The following is a 25,307-nucleotide window of genomic DNA, read 5'->3' as shown; positions in this document are numbered from 1 at the left end:
GATTTGAGTGTAGGTGGAAAGAGATCACAACTGTTGAATCAAGAGAGTCACGATTATTATGCCTTAAAAGTTTTACTATAGCAAATATATCTGTACCTAACATTTCTTAATAGATTTACACTAGGTGTGCCCCTGTCTCAAGAATCACTGCACACTGTTCATAATGAGGTGAAGTCAGGACAGATGAGAGCAATAACATGTTGCTGATGCAGTTACCTCGCTGATGTTCTCATTACTACATTACTACAGGAAACTTAACGCTGTTTGTCAAATAACGATATGAGGGAGCAATTTTCAATTAAGTATTCGATAATATGACACTACGATTTATTTTCCAACTCTCACTTTTCTAGACAGTATGGCAGACCCTCTGAAAACCCTTAGGATATCATCTTGTGTTTGTTCTGTTTCTGAGTGTGTAATAATGAGCCCCGACTTTGACTGAAGTCAACAGAGCTGGACCTTACTTTATCATGGTTTCAATCGTTCTTCTGGTTTCTTTTGCAAAGGGAAAAGGAAAACTTAATAATTTTAATAATGAGACATAACCTTGTTTAGATAATCTAACACATATGATGTCAACATTTTTGTGACTCTAACCTTTTTTTTTTGGTGTCCCTTAGACCCCGTCAGAAGCTGAACGACTGACACACTCGTCATCCAACAAAGAAGATGCAGAGAAGACCTTGCGATTGCTGTTAGAATGGCTGAGGCTGGACGGAAGCAGAGCTCTTTTGTACAGAGAAATGGTCCATGTTTACCTGCATCCATGCAGCTCCAGGGCACATTTTAATGATGCCTCATTTGGTCATCTGGAATAACTTTTGGCCCACATTGAGAAAGGCCCTCCGTTTTGATTTACAACTCAGTCTGTCAATGTTCCCCGGCCTTTGACCTTTCTGCTGCCTGGCGGTGAGCCCCATGAGGCTCCAAGAGCCCTTCCTTGCGTGTCTGTAAGGCCTCCTGCCCACTCTATGGAGGCTGAGCCCAGCCGTCCGGCTGATGGGCAGTGCTCTGGAGGGCAAGAGCAGCAGCATGTAACAGCTGAATCCTCAGTAGGATCTTGTCCACCTCAGCAGCCCCAGCAGCTTCCTAATCCTCGTCCTGTGCACAGAGCCTTGGGCCGCCTGCAAAATCGCCAACCCAAACGTACTGACCTTCGGCTACAGCAACAGCAAGCGCTAGCATGGCAGCTTTCAGAAAACCCAGGTCCCTCAGGAGGCAGCTTCTTCTCTCCAACGTCCCCTTCAACCTCAACCCTCCATTCTACTTCCTCCACCCGGGGTGAGCATGGTCATGGGGTCCCATCTCAGTCCAGCCAAGAGGGCCAAGAAGGGGTCAGCTCCCCCAGAAAAGGGGAGAAGAAACCCCAGAAACCAGGGAAATATGTGTGCACTTACTGTGGCCGTCCATGTGCCAAGCCAAGCGTTCTTCAGAAACACATTCGCTCCCATACAGGAGAAAGACCCTACCCTTGTGCTCCCTGTGGCTTTTCTTTCAAGACCAAGAGCAACCTGTACAAGCACCGCAAGTCCCATGCCCATCGCATTAAAGCAGGATTGGCATCCAGTCGTGATGAGCCCAGTTTGAGTGGACCAGAGGGCAGTGGTGCCGGAGAAGACCCAGAGGAACACACAGAAGGAGAAAGCACTGAGTCAGAGGAAGAGACAGGCCAACACAGGCCTCAGGGTAAGGTTTCCTCGAAAGTGATGTTGGGACAGCAGAGGAAAGGTGGTAAGGAAGTGCTGGTAGGCTCAGAGGAGAGCCAGAGGCCTGAAGACTCCCAGGCTGTCAAGCAAAGGTTGGCACTGAGACTAAGTGAAAGGAAGCGTGGACCCAAGGCTTCTTCGGATGACCCTTCCTCTTCCTCCCTCTCCACCTCATCTTCCTCTCAAGGCCCTGGCAGTAAAGGCAGCACAGAGTCTGGCTACTTTTCCGGATCAGGCAGCACTGACCTGTCTCAAGTTAGTCCCCCCAGTGCTAGTGCCAAAACCTATGCAGAAATTATTCTGGGGAAATATGGACGACTGGGGGGGCAGCAGCGCAGTCCCCATCATCAGCAACCTCATTCCTCACTCTCCTCATCCTCAGGAACAGAGGAAAAGAGCATTCCCTTCACTGTACCCAAAACCCAAGTAATAGAACACATTACGAAGCTCATCACTATCAATGAAGCAGTAGTAGACACTAGTGAGATTGACAGCGTGAAGCCCAGACGCTCCTCTCTGTCCAGGAAGAGCAGCATGGAGTCACCTAAATTTACTGCTCCTAAAGATCCCAGCACATTTGATCCCAAATCAGAAACCCCCGGACCCAGTGGTTTGAGTTATCTCCACAATCCTGAGGCAGATCCACCTGGTACCCAGGAGCTGTCATCAGTGCCTATGATTAGAAGCCACTCCATGCCTTCCTCCACCAGCCAAAAGGAGCCCTCAACCTCCGGCCCCATGTCTCCCAGACGTTACCGTCTCTGCCAATCATTTGATGAGCAGCAAGCTGTGGTAGCGGAGATGAGGGCTGGTCATGTTCAGCGTATGCTCAAGCGCCAACCTGCCATAGAGGTGCCCCTGGGAGCTGAGGTAATGCTGGATGGGGCCAGTCCCACCACCTCAGCCAGAGGTAGGGAACTAGCCAGGCAGCCGCAGCCGCAGCAACAGCAACAGAAAAAGAGTCCCAGCCTGTTTGAATGTGAAGCATGTGGCACTCACTTCCAACACAGGGAAGGCTATGAGGCCCACATAGGCGTCTGCCCAGGACACCAGACGCTGGAACAAGAGAGCAGGGATGTGAGAAAAACATGCAGGGAGGATCGCCCCCCGATGATGATGCACTATAAGTTCCGGGCACTGGCTATGGCTGTGAGGAAGAGGAGGAAAGAGGAGAGCCTGGAGGAGGACCCTCCCAGCCCTGGATCTGTAGCTGTGTCAGGCAGCTCTGCAGGCCTCATTCCAGTGCCAAGCAGACAGGAACACGGCCAGGCCCTCTCAGGTCTGTTTATGTATCCCAGCTGATTAAATTATAACCCTTATCCTGTATGAGTAATAATTTCCTAGTCAGCCAGCTCTTTCTATCCTCTTTTAACCATTAGGTTTGATTCGACAATATCTACATTCACATCATTCATGTAAAGCAAAGAAAACAGAAAGGAACTAGAATGAAACTAAGCGCATACCTTTTCAGCAAGATCCATTAATTATTCTTTGGAAATTAACGTTAATGTTAATAAAACATGCTTTGTTACTATGTTAAATAAAGTAAATAGATCTAGATCTGCCCCCGATTCAGAACCACACCAAAATTGTATAGTCTTCCCTGAGCATTTTGCGTAATCCTGCTAAGTGAGACACAAACAAGTGCAGATGAAAACATAAGCTCCTTGGAGGAGGTACAAATTACTGCATTAAATAAAAACTACAGATTAGGCGCTGAAATTCACTAAATAGTGAATATCATAATTCAAAAAACAGTACAAAAGTATGATATAATGACAGTTTTTTTGTTTATGCAATATGTGTTTAGGTGTTTCTTTAGCGAAGGAGCCAAAAGAGCAGCAGCAGCAACAGCAGCAGCAGGACAGGAAGGGTGTGTCTGTCATCCAACACACAAGCTCTTTTGAGAAGCAGGAGAGTATATCCATGGAAAGTCAGGAACCAGACCTCAGAGAGAGTCAGCAAACACAACAACCCGAGCCAAAACCATCACCCTCTACATCTCGCCTTATCCGCCAGTCAAACATCCAAGTGCCAGAGATACTTGTAACTGTGGAGCCTGATGCTGACATGCCACCTGTGTCACCTCCAGTGATAGCATCGTCATCCAAGGTACAGGATTATTTAAAGGAGTACTGTGTATTTTTATGTATTATGTATGACTGACTGCCTTTCTTGCCAACTCTTTCTATATGATAAATTAATAAACTCTATCTGTCCTAGGAGACAGAGAGAATAGAGGAGTTCCAGTGGCCCCAGCGTAGCCAGAGTCTGGCCCAGCTCCCTGCAGAGAAGCTGCCACCAAAGAAGAAGAGACTCCGTCTGGCAGAAGCAGCCCAGTCGTCTGGGGAGTCCAGCTTTGAATCTGTGTCTCTGTCTCGCACCCCCAGTCAAGAGAGCAACATCTCCCACACGTCAAGCCTTTCTGCTTCTTGTGAAGACACATTGAGGTCAGAGCCTGTTGTCTGGGCTGTCAGTAGCCAAAGCTCCCAGATGTTGATGGTGCCATCTCTCTCCCACCAACACCATCAAAGCCACAAGGAGATGAGGCGTTCTGCCTCAGAGCAGACCCCAGCCAGCCCCCAGCAAACTGAGCAGATCTCAGACACCAGAAGCAAATCTTTTGACTATGGGTCTCTGTCCACTCAGCAGTCAACGTCCTCCTGGAAAGAAAGAAGAAAGTGTCTGCTGGTGAAGCACGCCACCTTAGGGGAACCTGAACAAGAGGAAGGGGCCAGCATGAGTCAGTTGTCTCGAGTAGAGAGTTCAAAGCCTGGGCCATCCCGCTCCGTCCTCCCACCTCTCTGTTCAACTGGGTCAAACCCCCGGTTCAATCTGGAGGCCACAGGGAAGGCTGTGCAGCTGTTCCAGCCGCGAATCTTCCCACCCCATAAGGATGTGCTGCCTCTGCAGCCTGGAAGCCAACAGGCCTTTCCCCCAGGATCGCTATCCCAGCTACTCCCTTGCACAACAGCCATCTCTGAAGTGCTGTCCACCCAGATCATCCACAGAGCCTTCTTACATTCACAGTCAGGACCTCCACACATACCAATACACCCAACACAGATCCAAATGTCAGAACATTTGGGTATACCACTGCCTCAGCTTCCATTAGGTCCTCTCCAGTTCTCTTCCAGTACCAGACCTAGTCAGTCTATATACTTACCTGTTCCTCCAAGACTTACCATACATGTTCCAGAAGACAGCAGACCCTCCATGTCTTCTGACCTCATCCGTCAATCCCTTGTAACAATCTCCCACCGTCCCATGCAGCCAGTCATTGCCACATGCCTGGCACAGCTTACACCAGTCGTGTCCATCGTGGTTCCAGTGCGCCTCCAGACACAAATGCCTACCTATGCCAGTGCCATGTATACCACCCTATCCCAGATCCTGGCCTGCACACGCTCACAGGAACCCATCTCTTGCACAGCTATGGTCATCATGGGTCAGGTTGAGCAAGAAAAGCTGCAGCGGTCCTACCTGAAGGTCCCTTCTCCAGACATCGTTCTTCCTCTGTCCCTGCCTCCCGAGCTGGCCTCAGGGTCTGGGGAGGGATGCAGTCCTCTGGGGGCTGGAGGAAGTAAACGGATGCTTTCTCCTGCAGCCAGTCTTGAACTCAGCACAGAGGCTCAGCGTCACCAGAAAAGGGTAAAAGAGGAAGAGGAGGGTGAGCAACATAAGGCAGGAGATGAGGAGGAGGAAGATGAAGAACAGAAAGTAAGAGAGGAGGAAGAAGGTAAAGCTACTGGGAGAAAACTGGATGAGGGAGAGAAGAATCAACCTGAGAGGGTGGAGGTGACAACTGTGAAAGTGGAGAGAGAGCAGGAGAAGGTGTCCAAGAAACATAACAGGGAGGAAACGAAGGAGGAGGAGTCGACTGTCAAGACAGGTCAAAAAAAGGAAGAGGTGCCGGTTGTGGAGGAGGAAGTGGCGAGAGGGAGCACCCCATCATACCCCAGCCTCCACACCACCACCTCTGTCAACTGGTGCTACCTGAATTATGTCAAACCCAACCCATCTGTCCAGATGGATGCCCGCACCTCAGTTTACTCTACCTGGAGCATAAGTGCTCACAACCCCAACCTCCCGGGCCTCAGCACTAAGATGGTCTTGTCTCTGCTGTGCTCAAAACAAAAGCACAGCGCAGAGATGTACACCATGGCCACAGCACCAAGTCCGGCCAAAGGCAAACTGGCCACTGCCAATAGCAGGACCCCGCTTGTGTCAGAGGTAAACATAACCACAATACATTCTCACTGAATGTTAATGTAGATCAGTCTGACCAACACTGAACAGACTGTTTTGCTGTCATCTTTTTATGTGTCTGTTTTTCATAAAACCACATTAAGCGGAAGTTAAAGGGAGGCTGCTCTTATACAATGTTTTCAGGTTTTGAGCATATATTGTATATAAAGATGATATGACAGCTCCCCAAAAACCAAAGCTTCTTGCATGCCACCTGGTGGCTGGATGCAGTATGGATCATAAACCCTATTTCCTCCACGTTAATGAATTGGACATAGACTCAACAAACGTTTCAGTCATTTCAGTTAGTTCTCTTTACTGTGATGTTTGTTTTTTATTAGTAATTTGATGCTTTAAAAAGAGGGTTGAAACGTCATGATTGACAGCAAAGACTGATAAACATATTGATTTTGGTTGTGTATCATTGAGACTTCGCTACACAGCCTATCGTCTTGTCAAGAAGCTACCTCTTTATTTTTTAAATGAGTTAATTTGGGAACTTTCCAAAATCGGAACTAACGCCTACAAAGTGACGTAGCTTTAATTACAAGTTTAAAAATGATAAATAGGGAATGTTTTGGTTGATCTAGTTTGATTTTGGAAACAGTCAAGATTTTATTTTAATTTCTTTTGAATATTTCTGTGTGTCTTTGAGTGTAGCTACATGCCACCCCAGCCAGCACCGTCACTGAAGTAAAGGATCAGCAGCAGCATGAGAAGGAGGAGCCTAAAAAGATGAAAGAAGAGGAGGAACCCTCCACTTCCAAACAGAGTGAGCCCCCTCGTGTTCGCATCTTCGAAGGCGGGTAAGAGCTACAAGAGCGACACTGTCAAAACGCACATCATGTTTTTCAATATTAATATTTGGGGTAAATGACACTGCCTCATTAGACATGTAATCTGTTATTCAGTCACAAACCAATGCTTGGTGACAGTGAAACAGCAACTATGAGAAGCTGATGAGAGTGTGCAGAGAACGACAGTAACAGATGGGAGGCAGCAGAGCCAGCAGGGACTTCATTTGTACCTGCAGCCAAGCTTTTTCCTTGTGCTGTTGGCATGAACAACTGCATTTTAGAAGTGCTAATTTGCAGAGATAGAAGCATGTGTGTGTGTGTTAGTGCGTGTGTGTGTTAGTGCGTGTGTGTGTGTGTGTGTGTGTGTGTGTGTGTGTGTGTGTGTGTGTGTGTGTGTGTGTGTGTGTGTGTGTGTGTGTGTGTGTGTGTGTGTGTGTGTGTGTGTGTGTGTGTGTTATGTTTTTACTTCACTACATTCACATATTAGTGCTTTCCATAAATTTCTGATTGGTCTTTTCCAGTGCAGCCTGTCCTCTTTCCCAGGTTTATTGTGCTGGGAACAGAATTTCGAAATTCTGCATTATCTGTAACATTCAAATTGTCTCGATCGCCTCCTGGTGGATGTCTGGAGTTATAGGTCATAAGTGCTGCCCACTCTATGTTAGTGCCTGGGACGTGGACCAAACTTACAAATCATTCTATCATTTTCTGTAGTTCAAACACTGATGTATGTGTTAGGTTTGGTTTTCGATGCTTCGAAAATAGGATAAAACGTCATGATTGATAGCGGAGACTTACTTATTATTTGTCGAGCCCAAATATCAACGAGACCTCGCTACTGCTGCTCCATCCCTGGTCGCCACTTTGCAGAAACTGGCTCCAACTGTGCAAGATTGAGTTTGTATCTGGACATTTGGGGTTTTATTTCTGGATAGTGGGAGGAAGTGAAGACGCTTCAACCATCCAGTCTATGGTCTGTATAGTTCAGTTTATACAGATACAAATTGATTAATAGACAATTAACTAAAAGAACACACTGGTTTTCCCTTTGATGGGCATTTTTATAAAATGTTTAGAGGTGATGTTAGAGATTTGTGTGTTTGTCTGTTTGTGTAAGACATTTGCACTAAAAGGCACACACATTGAGCCTGAATGAATTGTGTGCTTAACCATAGATAAGGCACTAATTACCAGTCAAATTATCATTTGCAGGCACACATTACACACATCCAAGAAGTGTGTTTTTGTTAAAGCCCACAGCTTTCCTCCTTCTACACCCTGTCTGTCTCCATTATCCTTCTCCCTCTACTGGCTCTGCCTGTTTCACTTTGGGAGGTCCTCCACTTTTACTTTCCCATGTATTATATTCTGGTCATTCACTGTCAACCTCCCATGTCTCCTCTCTCTGTGATTTTACACCCCTTGATGTCTGGCTGTATTTTTTCTGTGCATGCAAATAAGCTGCAGCTACTCACTCAACATCACAGGTGAATGTTTTGCACGCTGACTCTGTTAGGACTCATTACGCCTTCATCCCTTTTGTCAACACTTTTAAATCATGATTGTGCACAGTCATGATTTCAGAATTACACTGTTTTTAGGAAGATGCATCATGCAGCCTTGTTTTGGTTCCAATGACTTGAACAATTAAATTTGATCCGATGTCAGAGATCCTTTAAGGAAAGAGAAGTGACACGGTTTAGTTTATTAGCATCACAGAACTAAGAAACATATATGGGATCAAGGCAGCTTTTCTCTCAATACCGCATCTCTTCAATTAAGTAAACATAAGCTGCTTTCAGATGAACAATGAACTCTGGAAATATTCCCCAAGAAATTCCAGAGGGTCTAAATGTGAGGGTGAAAATGACCATGTCATTTGCTTCAGCCATTTTCTGGAACTTTACCTGCCAGCCCCATAGTAAAATGACCAGGAAATATCTAGTGCGCCTGTGTGAGAATACAGCAGAAAAATTACATCATGAAATGGATGCAAAACACAAATGAAAATGTCAACTTGGAAAGACATTCTTGACAACATTCGTGGCTCTTTAGTGATAAGGGCTGATGTCAATGTGCTGCGAACCAAAAACACTTTTGCAGCAGAATGTAAATGTAGTTTTCTTCCTCCTGCATGCTCCATGACGCCATCCCTCACCTGAATGTTCCAGACATAATCCTGCTGAGTTCTTCATGAATGAAAGACAAATACAATTTCTGAAAAATTGGGTACAGACATTTTCATGTCTGAAAATAGCTCTAGTTGTTCCTTCTTGTTGGCAGTGGAAGTCTCCGGTATGTGAGCTTCAATTCCTGTTAGTGCGCTCAAGCTGTTTCCTTCTGCTTGTCTAAAGATGCAGATTGATTTCAGTGGTGGAAGCAATCACACTGCCGATTTGCCTTGACACTGGTGACCACACTGGGGACATGGTCATTATTATTTCTGAGCAGAGTTTGTGTCAGAAAGCTTTAGATTGTGAGTGAAGTATGTTTCATTGTTTGCTGTGTTGAAATTCACATTCGGCCTCATCAATCAATCACAAGCTCCACCGATCTGCCGGGGGAGCCTTAGAGCTACGGCAAGAGCAGGAACGGATTGACGGTCGACTTTGCTGAGAGACGTGCTGCTGATTTAACGTTCGATGCGTGAAGTGCAACTGCCTGCCTTGTGGGTGTTTATTTTTAGCAGTGGGAAGAAATGCTGCGTGCCAGTAAACAGTAGCCAGCCACTGAATGAAGACACGTAATGCTACTGCTGAGACTGTTTTACAGATTTGTTATGAATTGCAGTGGCTGGTTCTGTTATACAACAAGGAGCATTCACACTGCCTGGGTTCTTGTCGATGAGCTGTATATCCAGTAATTAAACACACTGGAAATTCACCAATAGGAAAGAATTGTCCGTCTCTTCATGAGTGGCGAGAGCGGATGAGTATTTCATAGAGGACAATTCATTCCGGTTGAGAACGTCTGCGGTCCAATGTGCACATAAATAACCTCTCGGTAAACACCAAGATGGAGTATAAACAATGTTTTTATAGACTAGAACTAAATGTGTAACTATTTTTTTTATATATAGCATCTATTTTAGCTTGTTGGCCAGAGCCCGGCCTCCCTTCAACCTCTGTAGCTGCTGCTGTTGTTGGCAGGGCCACCTGATCGCAGCAGAATAGCTGCTATTTTCTTGTGTGCCCAGGGTGTAGCAGAAGAAACAGCCCAGGGTGCTACTGGGGTTTTGGTGGGGCTTTCCCAAACTGCCTCCATAAAGAAAGCCTTGTAGTGTGTGTGTGTGTGTGTGTGTGTGTGTGTGTGTGTGTGTCTGTGTGTCTGTGTGTGTGTGTGTGTGTGTGTGTGTGTGTGTGTGTGTGTGTGTGTGTGTGTGTGTGTGTGTGTGTGTGTGTCTGTGTGTGTGTGTGTGCGCGTGTATGTGAACGCTGCTCAAACACTGCTACAAATACATTCACTATCAATATTAAAGCTGCAATAATCAATAGTTTTTTGCTTGAACAGCTCAAATGACTGTGTCAGCCAGAGATTAATCACACAACTTTGAAGTTTGTCCACAGCCCCTTTTTGAGTGTTTAACATCTTTAAGAACATTGTTTTGTTACTTTGAGACGCAAATTTATCAACCTAGTTTCCTCCAGCTGCAAGTTTGCATTTAATTCATAGACTGGATATAAAGATCTAGGACATGACGACTCCCCTAAAGGTGAAGCCAAAGCATCTGGATTTTCTGTTAAGTTTTATATTTGATCCTTAACAAATGGGTTGAAACGTCATGATTGACAGCTTAGTCTGGCTTGTGATTGGTCGAGCATGTGTATCGACGGCACCTTACTGTTGTGGCTCCTGCACAGTACCACTCATCTACTTCTCATCACTGCACAGACTCTGGCATTTGTGGGAGGAAGTGGAAACCAATCGTTCATGTTCAAGTCTATGATGTAACTGGTCAACAGAGTGTAAGGTGTTGGTATTTTTGGTTGTGCGAAGCAAGAAGCTGTTGATCGGTTTCATATGAAGGTTATCTCAAATTGTGATTTTGCTGCAACCAAACCTTTCTGTTTCTCTTTCTCTTGTCTCTTAGGTATAAGTCCAATGAAGACTATGTTTACGTGCGAGGTCGCGGCAGGGGGAAGTACATATGTGGAGAGTGCGGCATCCGCTGCAAGAAGCCCAGTATGCTGAAAAAGCACATCCGAACGCACACCGATGTCCGTCCGTACACTTGCAAACACTGCAACTTTGCCTTCAAAACCAAAGGTGAGGAAAAGTATGAAGCTGCTTCAAACACACAAACTGGGCTTCTGTTGTTGTTACATCACGTTATGCCCGGTGATCACATTTTACCTCTGCTGCTGAAACGTCCTCGCTTTGCCCTGTGCAAGTCAAGGGCAATTCTTTAATGCGCTTTCCTTGTTCCTCTCCCAGGAAACCTTACCAAACACATGAAGTCAAAGGCTCATGGGAAAAAATGCCAGGCGATGGGGGTATCTGAGTCATCACTGGACGAGCCAGAGAGCGAGGAAACAGGTACTTAAGAGGGGATGGGGGAGGCATCTTGCATGTTTCCCCACCGCTGTAGAGAAATATTGGTACACAGCTGGATGAGCGCCAGTGAAGAATTGTAGTCGCTCCGACAGCTTACGTAACACCATGTTTTATTCTCCTCCCTTCGGCCTTGCATAAGAAACAGTATGAAAAAGTTTCCGATAAATAAATAAAGAATCCAGAGCATGCAGCCGCGGTGCCAGCAGTCTTCCAAGCATACTTTGTTCTCATCCACGTGTCGCTAGAATATGATGATAACCACTCCCCCAATTCTGACATCTGCCCCTGTCAGCGCCACCTCACTGTTTCCTTCCTAACCTTCCTCTGCTAGCCCTCGTGATGACGTCTCCCTCTAGCTGACAGACTCCACTCAGCACAGCCAAGGACGCGCCATTTCAGCCGCCTTTCCATTCAAAAGACTCTTTGAGATATTTTGTGAATAGAGGCATATTCATTTAGACTCCGGTCTTTTCATCCTCAGTGGATTTATGAATTGGTTCAATGGGGGGTGGTTGAGGTTTGTCAGAAAGATGCAGTATGATGTCCTGTAAATGCTCACGTTTCTTTCTCGCTTACACTTCTTTTACACGGAAATTAGTGGGTATATGCACGTTCACCCTGGTGTCACATTTCGATCACTTGACCAAACTTGTGTTTACTGCAGACCAATTTGACCCGGAGGACTGAGTGCCGATTGTAATGCATTAAGTTTAGAGTTCAGTGGTTCTAAACAGATACGACACTAACAATGTGTATGTTTGTCTGTGTCTGCACAAACAGCTGGAAGTGAGGAACGTGTTTGTGGCTCAGAGGATAAGGAGGAACATCAGTTTTCCGACCTGGAGGAGTCTGAGGACGAGGACGACGACAATGACGATGAGGAAGAGGAGTCCGTGTCCCATGATGAACAACCGTCCTCCTGTTCGTCGGACACACACCAATCACCAGGAGGGCGCTCCAGCAGCAGTAGGCTCTCTCAACAGGGTACCCCCGACCCCGAGGCCCCCGCAGGCTCCAGCCCCAGTCGGGAGCACTCGCCGAGAGGAGTGTGGCTCCGCAGACGAGCCGCCTCACCGGGCAGCAGGAGAGCTCTGTTCTCCCGGCGGGGCTGGAAGGCGTCACCGAGAGCCTTCTCCCCCAGGAGTGAGAGCTGCTCCCCCAGCCGCAGCCTCTCCCCCCGTCTGGAGCTGTCCTCACCCATCCACAGCCTCTCCCCCAGGACTGAGCTCTCCTCACCCGGCCGACATGTCTCACCTTCACCTGAAAGAGGACCATCTCCCATCAGACCCCTCTCTCCGCTTCGTCCCATTTCGACCAGCTGCTACAGGTCACGAGCCCGGACACCTCCTTGGCCGCTCTGGTTACAGCACAGGGCTCCTGGATACCTGCCGTGGGAGAGTCCCAGCACACAGGGTAGTCAGGTCCAACTGGTGAGTCTCTTTTTTTTTAAATAGAAATAGAAATTTTAACTGAGAAATCGGCCACTGTGTTTTTCCTCTGCACTTTTCCTCTTCCTATGTCAGAGTACAGCACCTGTGTTAAAGCAGAGCAAGTGCATACAGTATAATGCTGAATTGTTTGCTCCCTCTACAGGATAAAAGAGGTACAGCAGTTGGTGGAGGGACACCATCACCTGAAACCAGCTTGTTTCCTGCTGCTTTTCGTCTTTCTACATGTGAAAGTTATCCCGCCCACCAAGCAGCAGACAACATCTTCAGCCATCTTCCCATGCACTCCCAACAAGCCAAGGTCCCCTATCTGATGATCTCCATCGGAGGAATCCAAATGGTACAGGCCAGACCCAGGTCCCACCCGACCACCCCCTCATCCCCAACGACTCCCCCCATGGAGGGGATGTCACTGGCCAGGTTCGAATCACACTGGGGCGGGAACCCCAGAACTCAAGGGCTTAGGACTCCTGGAGACCACTGGTCAGAGCACCAGGCAGCAGGAACCAGCCAGTCCGGGCGGTGCGGTCTCAGCTCAGCTCCGGCACGTTCCAAACCGGAGCTGGAGACCACAGACTCAAAGCAATATGGCAGCTCACACAGCTCCGCCCACACTCGCCGGTCTGCCACTGAGACCAAGGAACCCGGTCTCAGAGACAGTCGTTTGATGGCGCCCTTCAGTCCAGCAGCCGCTGTAGCCTTGCATCTCATCAGACAGCAGCCAGAGGGGGAGGAGCCACCATCCAGTAGTGATCCAGTCGAGGGAGGGGCTAAAGGAGGCTCCGCCAGAACAGACCAGAGCACTTAACAGTGTTGACATCTTGATGCGTCATGCATCCCATTTTGCTTTATTGGTTGCTACACTAGTCTTGTTTTTTTATTGCTTTGTTTTTATACAGTTTTCAATTATTGTTAACTTAAATGTTTGTTCCTTGGCAACATTCAGGTTTGTTATAAACAAATGCACTTTTTCTTTGTGAAAATGTTTCTGTAAATCTATATATAAATTATATATATATAAATATATATGTATATATGGTCAAAAGTTTTATAACACCTGCATTTTTCCAGTTGTTACTGAAATTTACAGTGTGATGTCTCAGTGTCTCTGAAATTAAAGCACAGAAGAATTAAAATAAAGATTTAAAAGGATTAATGGAATCACAAATCTTAAAATTGAATCCACATTTTTTGACTCTTTCAGCAACTGAACTGACTTGTGAAAATGTTCTTACAGTGATAATGAAATATTGTTCATCTCTACATCTGTTTCTTTGCTTTCCACTTCAGTTCAGTTCATCATAAACCATCATTTTTTGCTGATATTCCAGCTCATTATGTCGCTGTAGGATGAACCTCTGACCAACTAGTCTGTCTTCCTCTGTTACCAGTTTGTTTTCCAATCTGATGGAAATTTGGATGTGACCTGGTTACATTTCAATAAAAACTGGAAAAATTTGGGTTTATACACATTTGTTTTGACATTCACATATATACATATGCAGTTAATATCCTTCCTTTATCTCTTGATACTGGCAATTTGCTTAATATCTGTTTAAATATATGACAAAGGAACATGAATACATTTGTAAATGACCAAAATCTTGAAAGACAAATAATTCAATTTTTTCTGTTTGTCCAGTATTACTCAAACTATAGTTACTTGTGCCTTTTCTGTCCAGGTTTGTGTTTTTGACATGTACAGTACAGACACACAAAGAGGAGGCTGTGAAATTTTATATATTTTTTGTGTTGTTCAGGAGGGTTCATATTTGGTGTTTTGATTGTTTTCTGTTCTCAAGGCCATTGCTTTAAGGCCAGGGTAACCAAGAATAACACAGTGGAAATATTTGAAGGAGCATCAAAAAGACGTGTCAGAGGAAATGCACTGAAGATCTATTTTTTATTATAAAAGATTTTAGATTAAGATATGTCTCTGTACAAGAAAGAGAGCTCTTTATTTATTGTTATTTGATGATAAGGTTGATCATTGTTTCAAGTTTTTTTCTTGTTTTGTTTTGTTTTTTACTTTTTGTTAACGGAAAAAAATGACTTTGTTACATCTGTGTGTTTTTCATGATGCCCTTGCGACTTGAATTGGTGATAAAGAAGCAAGATGGAGTGGCTGGTGCCGGAAGATCAAATGCCCTGCAGATTTCCCACACAGCTAAATTTCTAGTCATTGAGGAAATAAAAAAATACACCAAAACCCCTATAGGTTGTGTCTTTCTTTCATTTTACCACAGCTACAAAGTTTGAACCAATTCCCTTGAAATACAGTGCAGGGGAGGTATAGGACAAAATACATGTTCAATGATTTCTTTGAATTATATCAAAGTCATGAAGTTGGAAGATGAAGAAAGAAAACATCAAAACTTCATCATGATAAGCTGTGATGGTGTCGAACGGAAACCTCATTTTAGAAGAACAGCAGCAGTTGTTGCTCAGAGTGAAGCTGCGGTTGGAGAAAAATAAAATACATTTTCATACAGCATTGTTTGTGGTACTTGTTTGATGAGGTTGCCTTTGATATCATGTACCAGCTTGTTTTACAACTTGTGGCTCTATGTGCTACTTTGCGGCTTTGTCTTGTTGTCTGTGATGTTTGTGATGTTTGTGATGTTTGTGATGTTTGTGATGCTTGTGATGTTTGTGATGTTTGGCCCTGTGAAGAGAAATATGGCGGGAAGAGGGGATGGAGTTTTTTCTGGAGGCCCAAAAATAAGACAATGCATTTTAAGAGAAAAGGAATAAACTGAATCTACAAAAAAGCCCTAAACCATAAAAAAATTCCACAACAAGTCTGATTTTCTAGTATGAGGTGATACGTAGCTACAGTCACTTTAAAGTATATTTGCCCTGTCTTAAAGAAAATTGCATTTTTTTATATTTTGTTTGTTCGATAACAAGGTGTTTTTTTGTGAGAATTTCAAATTTGACTTTTCTGTAATATTTCTAAGTACTCATTGCTTTAGGGGATTTTCTTGGAAATACAGTTTACTCTCTTTCTCTTCAGAGAAAATGTCTGCAGAGAGATAATATAAAATCCATTGTGACAGAGATGCAGTTACACGTGGATGACGAACAATGTCATGTATCTGTAGGGCTGCCACAAGTTGCCAGACCAATAGATATTCCAATTGATTTTCTTCTACATAACATTTCGCCCCTGGTTGTTCAGCTGGGTTGAGTTCTGGTGAGTGTTACAGTCTTTAATCTTCACTTACCGATCTCTAAACCTTCTCTACATTATAATCATGCTGAAATACTGACTTTCTTGTGGGAGCAACAATTGTGTATTCTCTGCCTATGACCACTAGGGGTCCGTACTGAGTCAGGTATCGATGAACTGTTCATTTCTCATCTACAATGTTAAGAGCTTAGAAATAATGTGTTCTCAAGACAGGGTCTATAGATGTTTCCTAACAGAGGACACACGCACCTTTCAGAGGGGCTCGCCTTATCACCTGTTACCCAACAACATCTAACAAAACTGACATGCCTGTGAATTCCAGGAGCTGTGGTTACAAGTGTGCGTTAACAGTGGATTCATTCTGTAACTCTGCTGCCTGAACACACACACACACACCTTTATTGTGCAGGCAGATCATTAATCAGCTCTAAAGGTTCACTCTGATTGGACAGGGATTACTCTGTAGTTTATTATCGCATCTCATGTTAATCAATAAGAGGCCTTGTTTTTTTGGTCAATTCGAAGGCTCCAGTCATGTTGCAACACTTGTTGCAGCATAAAACAATATCTGCACATAAAACTATCTTCACATAAAGTGAATCCTTCCGCTTACATCAGTGCTTCTCTTTCATCCTCACATGTCCTTGGCTCAACAATATTTAACTGCACAGCGAGACGTGGATTATGTAAAGCCCTCTCAGGCGCAGCAGGCCGAGTGTGTTGTTGTGACTCGACCTTCCATAGAAAACGTTTCAAAAGGAGGCAGAAAGTAGTTTTAGACGGGGTCTGTGTATGTAAGTAGTTTGCAGTGAGTGATTCTTCCCCCTCCAGAGCCAAGTACACGCTGACAACAACACAGCCAGAAGGGTTTGTCGGAAATGATACGTTTTTAAGGAGGCATCTGAGGAGGAGACGTTGCTAATTAAAAAGAAACATGCGGAGAGAAGTCAGCAAAGACGTTGAGGTGTATCTGATTAGAAAGAGATGCTCTGGCTTTTCCTTCCACGTGCATCCGTCACTGTCACTTTCTAATGATTTGTGCTGAAGAACATCAGAGTCGTGTGATGTGATGCAATGCCAGTGCAGAGGGACACATCTGTGCTCCTGAGGGAACTGAACTTATACCCTCTTGTGCAAGAATGTTTAAAAAATCTGTTGGTGCAGCACGTGTGCACATTCCACACATCTTTACATGTGAGGGCAGTGTTGTCGCCCTCCCCTACAGAAGTCTGGGAGATGAGAATTAGAAATGGAAAACTCCAAAGTGGCTGATTGTTTTCCATATGTTCGGGTCTCATGGAAAACGCATTAGAGGAACTCAAAGTCAACACCTTCTGTTGATGGATTCATTACAAATGAAGGTGTGGATAAATACATCTGTTATCCGCCCTTATGTAATAACTGTACTGCTCTTGCATTGACTGGCTCTGCCTCTGGTTATTTGACTTTTGTCATCATTCTGATAGAAATTCCTCTACCTCCTGTCTTTGTATTACGTGTGTGTTCAAATTATCTTTAATGCTTAATTTACTTAATGGTACAGTTTACTTTTTCACTTTCTTGTTTTTTTTTTTACAAATTTTTCCTTTAATGTCTTTCTTTGAATTTGTACCCTGGAATTAAAGGTTCAGAGTGTAGAATATATTGACATCTACTGTTGGCGTTGCAAGTTGCGGCCGAACACCCCTAACTTCATCTCCCCTTCCAAACATTAGAGAGAACATGTGCGAGCCTTCAGTCGTCCTAAACACTCAAAGGTGTTTAGTTTGTCCAGTCTGGAAACTGTAAATAACACGTTAGATTCGGTAGAGCGGACCTGTTACCGTTGTAAATATAAAGTATTTATATAAAAAGGGCTCATTCTAGGGTAAAGAAAACAGCACTTTGTACAGTTTAGGTGAAAGGTGAGATCCATAACCTAAATCTTATACACTGAATGTTTAACCTCGTTAAAGTTCAGTAAAAATGTTTAAAATGTATCATGTCCAAGTGTCAGGTTTCATGGCCAATGCATAAAAAAGCTGTTATAAACGAATGGGTGGAAAAAAATATTTTTGTATACATTGATCTGCCCTAGTGATCACATAAATCATTTAAAAGTGATTAAAAATGTATCCATAATGGATAATGCTCCCCAATACATTGCCTGCTTTACATGATTTGGACGGGAAGTCATTAAAGGTTAGAGAGGTGAAAAACAGACGTGATACTCCACATTTTCATATAATCCATTGTCCAATGACGACAGCAGTGAAGATACTGTGCATGCTGCTCATCTGAACCTACTGTATTTACATGGGTGAAGGCTGGCATTTGGTTATCTGCATGACACTGGCATGGCTGACCTGCACCCTAAGCACCATGTGGGTGGGACAGAAGGAGCTCTGTTAACGGTGGGTAGGAAAGAGTGATAATTTGGAGAGATAGAATCATGTGTGTGTGTTAGGGCATATGCGTGTGCGTGTGTGAGTGTGTGTGTGTTTGTGTGTGTGGTCCTTCACCAGACATCATTAAGGCATCAGTTCAGTAAACGCTGGAATTTTGAGAGTGACAACTGATCGTCAATCAAAACGACAACTAGCACAACTAATTACAAATACCTCTAGCGAGGCCCAACAGTCCCCCTGAATACATGGAACACTTCTGAAAACAAGAATACAAGAGACAGACACGCCGTGAAGCTCAGTGAACCTGCAGGGGAGCTGCAAGTTCACATGATGATTATCTTTGAATTCATGACAACGAGTGACCTTTCACATTGTTACATGTTCTCATGATACACTCCTTTAAACATTGATTACAGCTGCTTTAAAAGTTTAAATTCATTCATGAATTGTTTTTGCCTGAGCAGCTTACAACCAAATTCCATGATTTATCTTGAAATGTCCGAGAGTAAAGCAACATTTTGATCATTACAGTGCACTCTTTAAAACTATATCTAGCTGTTATTGCTCAAAGTAAGAGTCTATATCAGTCATTACAATGTGTCACAATGTAAAGGTTACGATCACATGACATAGTGTTTGTCTTTGGATCAGGTGCCTAACATGTTTGTTTAATACCCCAAATGAAAAACATCTGCATCTGGATATCAGTCATTAACCCTTTATTTTTTTCTTTATCATTTACATTTATTTTGCACCGGTAGAAAAACATTTGCTTTGGGAATAAACCACAGTGAAATATTTATTGGACATACCACATGTCCTCCATCACTTTGTAGAACATATTCAGGATTCATTAGCCTCATGCATTGCCAGAGGAAACTGTCTCTTATTCGGAACAAACTGCAGACATCAGTGTTTCTCAGCAGGTGTCAGCAGAGGCAGTGAGAGGACTCAAAGCAGCAGATATTCCTGGAATGTGTCACAGGTACCAACACCCCGGGGGTTTGACCCTGTGGCTCCATGGCGAGCAGCCGGGGGTGGGGCTTCCATCATGACATCATGGGAGATAACGTTTAAGAGGCAGAGCTCAGACACCTGCAGAACATTGACAACACAGCTGCAAGAGCAAAAGGAAACAGTCACTCCGAGGAGCTCCATCCATCTGCTGTCAGCTATGTCTGCTCACACCAGCGTTCTTCTCTTCATCACCCTCTGGGCCTCCGTGCAGGATGGTGAGTCCAATTTTTTAATTCTGTGAAGTGATTAGAACAAAACAGCAACTTTATATTCTCCTCTCAGGGGATTTGCAAGACTTTAGGAGCTGGCTCATGCATCTGTATCTCAACCTAAAAAATCCTTCTTGGTTGTGCTGAAAGGGAATTTATAGAAAGACTTTTGGTTTCTGTTCAACATATTGTTCACAGTGTTCATAGTCTGTTTTGACAAGCTCAGAAGTTCATAATAGGAAGAATTTGACATGATAACAGCTCATTTGATCTCAAGAAGATTTTTGCTGTCGCTAAATCTTGATGTGCATTGTGTAGTTAATTTCAATAATAACCTCAAGTAGAAGGAGAATGGTACAATTTTCTCTTTTTTAATCCAAAACCATAGATAAGAAATATTGAGTTTGTTTGTGTGACTTTGATATTTAGATTTTTTTTGACTGCAATGACCTCAGACAAAACCGAGGATTTCATACTTTTGCATCCTATAAATTAGTTTTTGCTCAGAAACTCTGGTAAACATTCATATTTATAAAGAAACATTTGTGAAGAACTGTTTTTATGTCGTTGTACAAGTTGGCATTGGCCCCAGATGAGATTTGATTGGTCCCTGAAATGCCCTTGTTCTGTCAGTAGTCTTTAAAAAAAACTAATCACTTACCATCAATACCAACCATAATAGGACAATTTGTCAAGAAGATTTATTATGTACGTTTTTTGAACAACACAATATGAAAAATGTTCAATATTTATTAAAGTATGTGTGGCTAAGGAATGACTTAAGACCTAAATATTTTGGCGCCTTCTTGGCCCCTGATTTAGAAAAATCCTGGATCCTGCACTGTGTCATATCCATGTCTTTAGTATTGAACAAGTGAAGAGTAGTTAATGGGAGTCAGAGCCACAGAGGAGCTGCTTTGGTTTAACAGGTCTTGATTTTCACGGAGCGAGTGTCTCTTTGTGTTTGAACAGGTTTGAGTCTTCCTGTAAACGAGCAGCTGAAGGAGGAGGCTGCCGATATGATCCCAACACAAAGAGTGAGGTCCAGGCGCTGTGCCTGCAGCAGCCGGCTGGACTCGGAGTGCCACTACTTCTGCCACCTGGATATTATCTGGGTCAATACGCCCAGGTGAGCAAGAGAACACACACACACAAACACACAGATATATTCATATATAGGTACATTTTTACAATCAGCCACATGTTGCAAAATAATTCAAGTCACAGCACAAAGGTTACTGTGCATTAAACTCGGTATCTGCAGGATAAACAAACTATCATTATATATAAGAGCATGAAGTATCAAAGACCAAAGTCTACTTTCTGTTTATACTGAGTCGCTCCTTCTCTTTGCAGTAAGACGACAGTTTATGGTCTGGGCAGCGCTCTATCCCGGCGCCGGAGGTCCATTGGCCGCTGCAGCTGTGCCAAACCCGACGACCAATCCTGTACCAGCTTCTGCCGTCACAGGTGAGTCAGGGGCTGCAGCATTCCATGCACAACCACAGAAACGCTGTAGAGCATCGGTCACAGGCCAATGTGAGCTGAGAGGTGTTTGCAGAGCCAGGTGTTGATGCCCTTTGAGGAGGATGAGGAGTGGTGCAGTCTGAGGAGCATCTCATTTCTCTGATGTGCATCTAGAAGCATGTTTATGTGCGGGATCCTCAAAAAAGTCTTATATTATTTATATATATATATATTTTATTTTCTATTTAAATTTTTGATATTCTATTTTATACTATTTCATTTTTGGGTTGTAATTACTTGAGCATTGCAAGAAGAGAGCCTGTGACTCAAGCATTTCATTGCCTGCTTAATGTTATTGTTGTGCATTTGATAATAAACACTTGAAACTTGAAACTTAGGGTTTAAACCTCCACAGGGATGATTACTAATGAGTGTGGGTTTGGTTTTCTTGCAACATAGTGAGCCTGTAAAGATAAGAGTTTTTTTAGGATACTGAGAATAAAACTGTAACTATGTCAGGTGCTCCCATGCCAGTGGGGGTGTCCCTCAACTAAGGCAATATCAATAAAGTAATAAGAGTGACTTGAAAGTAATTTAGGCCCCTCTTTCCTAACCATACGTTTTACTCTTTTGCAGCCCTGAAATTAAATCTGAGAAGCGACGTCTGCTCAGCAACACACTCCTAATCCTCAGGTGAGTTGGGAATCACTCAAACGTTTATGAGTAGGATGAACATCTTGAGATGAACAAGTTCCTCAGTGATGACAAGTTATATACAATGACTATAAAGTAAATACACACAAAAGGTATACACATACCCATGTAAAGTTTTCCATGTATGTTAACACGGACATGCACCTGTACATCAGGAATTAATACTTTTAAAATCTTAATACACAGAATAGAAGTGGTCGATTATTAGCTAGATGCAAGAGCAGGTTGTTAAAGATGAATAAAAAGAGATAATTAAAAGTGATGTAAAGAGGTTAAGGATCTGAGAGAGCAGTAGATGGTTCCAGTCTGAGGGAGATTTAAGTTTTATGGCTCATCACCCAATTTGTTGTCTTCTAGATTTATGTGTTAACCAATTTGTTGACTTAATTAACCAGCGAAACGTGAACTCTCAGAATTTCTTTTACATTTTGATGTTTTTCGTCCCACAGAGCTTTGGCCAGCAGGCCCAAGAAGACTCCTCCGTCACCCAGAGGCGAATCTCCAGAGTCTCAGAGTCGGAAAACTAAACGCTAAAAAAAAAAGAAGCTGTTGAGCAGCAAGTGTAGGAGAGAAAGAGGGCAGCGAGCACCTGAACACATGTCACTCCTTTGATAGAGGAGGGAGCGAAGGGGCCACTGACGGACGTGTCTGATGCAGGAAGGCCAAAGTGCCACAGAGACGTCAGTTTGCACCGGGGAACAGACGCTGGAAAAACACAGCAGAGCTCTGCAGGTCGCAGCATTTACACCAGACGTGATGGATACCAATACTGTATCAGGACATGAGTGCTGTGCCTGTTTGAGTGGGACTGTCAGGTCGACAGGAGCTGTGCAGACAGACCAGCAGCGCTGAAGAAAGAGAGGGAAAAGGACATGCATAGTGGGCATTACATTCTATTATCAAATACTTCTTGTATTTATTGTTTTATAGATCACAGATTTACTATTTTAGAATTTAGAAAAGTATTACTGCATGGGAGACATATGAGACTGTGTGGATGCTAAATGAAAATGACGTGTGGGAATTATATTTCCTTAAGACACCTTTTAAATCTGTATCAAACATTTATTGTGTGCATATTAAATCTGAATGACCACAACCTTCAACTCTTTCATTCTTCAGAATCTGTTCATCAATTAAACATTTTCGGTTGTAAAGATAAACGCAGACTTTTATATGAAGAACTTTCTCCATCCCTTATCATTCTTTGTCTCACACTCAAATACAATGCCTTCTTTGTTTGCTTTACTAAAGTGCACTTTGTAAATACAGTGACCAACGTTAAGAAACCGTATGCAAAGAGTCATTTGAATGAAAATAAATCCTCTTAGGCGGCTTGTGTGATTCAATTGTGTGTCAAGCAAACACATTTCTGAGTTCAAACGAGATGGGCTCAGAGATGGATGAATGGTCCCGGAATTCAAGGCTCTCAAAAATAATAAGTTCACCAGGTATTCAAAGGCAGCGCGGCCCCTGTTTTCACAGGGATCTGTGGAAAGAATGCAGCATTTTGTAACTTTGCTCAAGGGGAAAGAGAGAGGTGCAAAATGCCCTGTCACCCTGTGTTCCTCTCTGACTGCTTGCACTGTACATACCGTCCAAGCACACCTGAATATGCAAAGAGAAGGCGGTAGACAGGGGCTGGAGCTGAAGGAAACAATAACAGCACACGATTCATTGACTAATGATAAATTATGTGGCGGTGAGCGTTTGTTTTGTCCGATCAAATAACTGCATGAGAACACGCAAGTGTTAATGTGGCTCTAATTTCATTGTGTAGGTTTCGCTGCTCCGTCGCGTCGCATTTCATTTATTTTACTCCTGTCATACTTCTCTTTCGGGTTTTCCTTTTTATGGAGCGACCCCCCACAGCCATCTTTTCCAAACAGGCCCGAGCAAGGACAGATGCACAAACTGTTCAGATAGTGTACGGAAGAAAGGATTCATGTAAAGCAACTGTTACTGCATGTAGAGGAGTCATTTTTAGAGAAATTTACTATTGCCTCTTGATGAGTCATAACAAGGTGACTTAGAGTCCCTTATTACATGACCCACTAATATTCTACACAATACATGAACATATGCATGCTCCGTCACTTGAATTATTTCGCCAACTGATATCATCAAAATAAGAGCTTGCTTCTCTATCACCACTGAAATCATCAAACATGTTGCTGTAATTCATCGGAGATTGCACAATTTAGAAACTGAAACCCATTCTAGTTACACTTTACTTTAATTCCCCTTTTAAACATTTATAAACAGCATATAAAGATAAATGGTTTATTACACATGAAAATGTGGTTGCAAGCAGATATATGTTTTTTTAGATACAGCTCAGTTTTAATGTGTTTGAATCACTTTATAAAATGTTTATATCCTGGTTAGAAATGCTAGAGAGTGGGACTCAAAATGAAATATTGCCAGCAATCTACTTCAGCAAGTCAACAAGTCTAGGAGCATTAACTACTGCTTAAAAATGTAAAAAGAAAAAGTTGTTCTACTATATAAACTACAGTGAATATAATAACATAACTAAATATTAGGCATGGTTATACTTTTACTTCAGTCATCCAACACAGTTAATGACTTACACAGTCTTTCATAATAACACAAATTTGAATGACTGCACCCTGTCATTAAATTAAGTTTAAATTGTTCACCTCCGCTTAAAACCAACAGATTTATTTTCATTGATATTGAGGCATGGCCATGGGTAGTATTGTTTTGTCATTATTTTTCTAATGTCAACAGACAGTATCGGGGAACATTAAAACAATGCCCAATATCACTGGTATACTATCATTCCCATTCAAACTCCTCTACTCTGATCTCTTTGGTTTTAAATGTTGATCTGTGTCCTGCACATCAACACAGGAAACATTTTCAACCTTTCTATCGGTCCCAAGAAGAGAGAGACGTGATGACAGGAACTTGAGGCCAGTGTCACGTCACTCACCGGAATTCATATAGAGGTCAAAGACATGATGATTAGAATCAACTCTCAAGCTCCAGTCGCCAATAACAGAACTAAACAGTAAAACTGACTATTCCAGAGAACAACTTATCAACAAAGATCACACTTTAAAAAAATAAATTTTAAATCTTATCTATGATTTGCTGATTCATGACTCCGCCTGCAGACCAGTTTGCAGCCGGCCTTTAAGAAGCCCCAGCTTCCGAGGCAGAACTCTGTCCATGGTCCTGGAGCAGGAAACATCCCAGTGACCCACTTGCTTGTTTCCATCAGGGAGTGTTTTCGGAAAGTCTGTTGTCAATCAGCTGTGAGTCAGTTCTCGCCTTGTATCGTTGTTACCAGCTCTAACAATATCTCCAATTCCAATACAAGAGCAGAGTGATACAGGTGGCATGGTGGTGCAGTGGCTAGCACTGTCGCCTCACAGCTAAGAGGGTTCAAGGTTCAAATTCCACTTGATGGGCGTGGACTTTCCGTTTTACGTTTGTGTCTGTCTGTGTGTTCCCATAATCCCAAAACATGCAGATTGGAGTAAGGTTAAGTGAGAATTCTCAATCAACTAAAGTTGGGTGTGAATGGTTGTTAGG

General features: G+C 43.4%; 2 protein-coding genes across 2 annotated transcripts; both read left to right on the top strand.

Annotated features, from left to right (window-relative positions):
* Positions 1 to 627: 627 nt before the first annotated feature.
* On the top strand, positions 628 to 14,968 carry LOC133964677 (transcription factor HIVEP3). The gene is made up of 8 exons (XM_062398897.1): positions 628 to 2,988; positions 3,520 to 3,821; positions 3,933 to 5,942; positions 6,618 to 6,763; positions 10,845 to 11,020; positions 11,189 to 11,290; positions 12,089 to 12,738; positions 12,902 to 14,968. Exons 1-8 carry the CDS (start codon positions 975 to 977, stop codon positions 13,562 to 13,564), a joined length of 6,063 nt encoding a protein of 2,020 aa, XP_062254881.1. The 5' UTR covers positions 628 to 974; the 3' UTR covers positions 13,565 to 14,968.
* Positions 14,969 to 19,457: 4,489 nt separating this feature from the next.
* LOC133965063 (endothelin-2) lies at positions 19,458 to 23,852 on the top strand. The gene is made up of 5 exons (XM_062399449.1): positions 19,458 to 19,568; positions 20,535 to 20,691; positions 20,919 to 21,032; positions 21,666 to 21,722; positions 22,193 to 23,852. The coding sequence occupies exons 1-5, from the start codon at positions 19,511 to 19,513 to the stop codon at positions 22,275 to 22,277; spliced, it is 471 nt and encodes a 156-aa protein (XP_062255433.1). The 5' UTR covers positions 19,458 to 19,510; the 3' UTR covers positions 22,278 to 23,852.
* The last annotated feature ends 1,455 nt before the right edge of the window (positions 23,853 to 25,307 follow it).

Source organism: Platichthys flesus, chromosome 11 (genome assembly GCF_949316205.1).
Source record: "Platichthys flesus chromosome 11, fPlaFle2.1, whole genome shotgun sequence".
Classification (NCBI taxonomy): Eukaryota; Metazoa; Chordata; class Actinopteri; order Pleuronectiformes; family Pleuronectidae; genus Platichthys; species Platichthys flesus.
The sequence above is the reverse complement of the archived record's forward strand: the minus strand, read 5'-3'. Positions and strand labels throughout refer to the sequence as shown.

What these genes read in the sequence shown, in the direction of transcription:
- LOC133964677 (XM_062398897.1), top strand. Translation starts at nt 975, where the DNA reads ATGGAGGCTGAGCCCAGCCGTCCGGCTGATGGGCAGTGCTCTGGAGGG. An exon ending in ACACGGCCAGGCCCTCTCAG is followed by an intron (nt 2,989 to 3,519) that starts GTCTGTTTATGT and finishes ATATGTGTTTAG; the next exon opens with GTGTTTCTTTAGCGAAGGAG. An exon ending in GCCAGAGAGCGAGGAAACAG is followed by an intron (nt 11,291 to 12,088) that starts GTACTTAAGAGG and finishes CTGCACAAACAG; the next exon opens with CTGGAAGTGAGGAACGTGTT.
- LOC133965063 (XM_062399449.1), top strand. Translation starts at nt 19,511, where the DNA reads ATGTCTGCTCACACCAGCGTTCTTCTCTTCATCACCCTCTGGGCCTCC. An exon ending in CTGGGCCTCCGTGCAGGATG is followed by an intron (nt 19,569 to 20,534) that starts GTGAGTCCAATT and finishes GTGTTTGAACAG; the next exon opens with GTTTGAGTCTTCCTGTAAAC. An exon ending in AACACACTCCTAATCCTCAG is followed by an intron (nt 21,723 to 22,192) that starts GTGAGTTGGGAA and finishes TTCGTCCCACAG; the next exon opens with AGCTTTGGCCAGCAGGCCCA.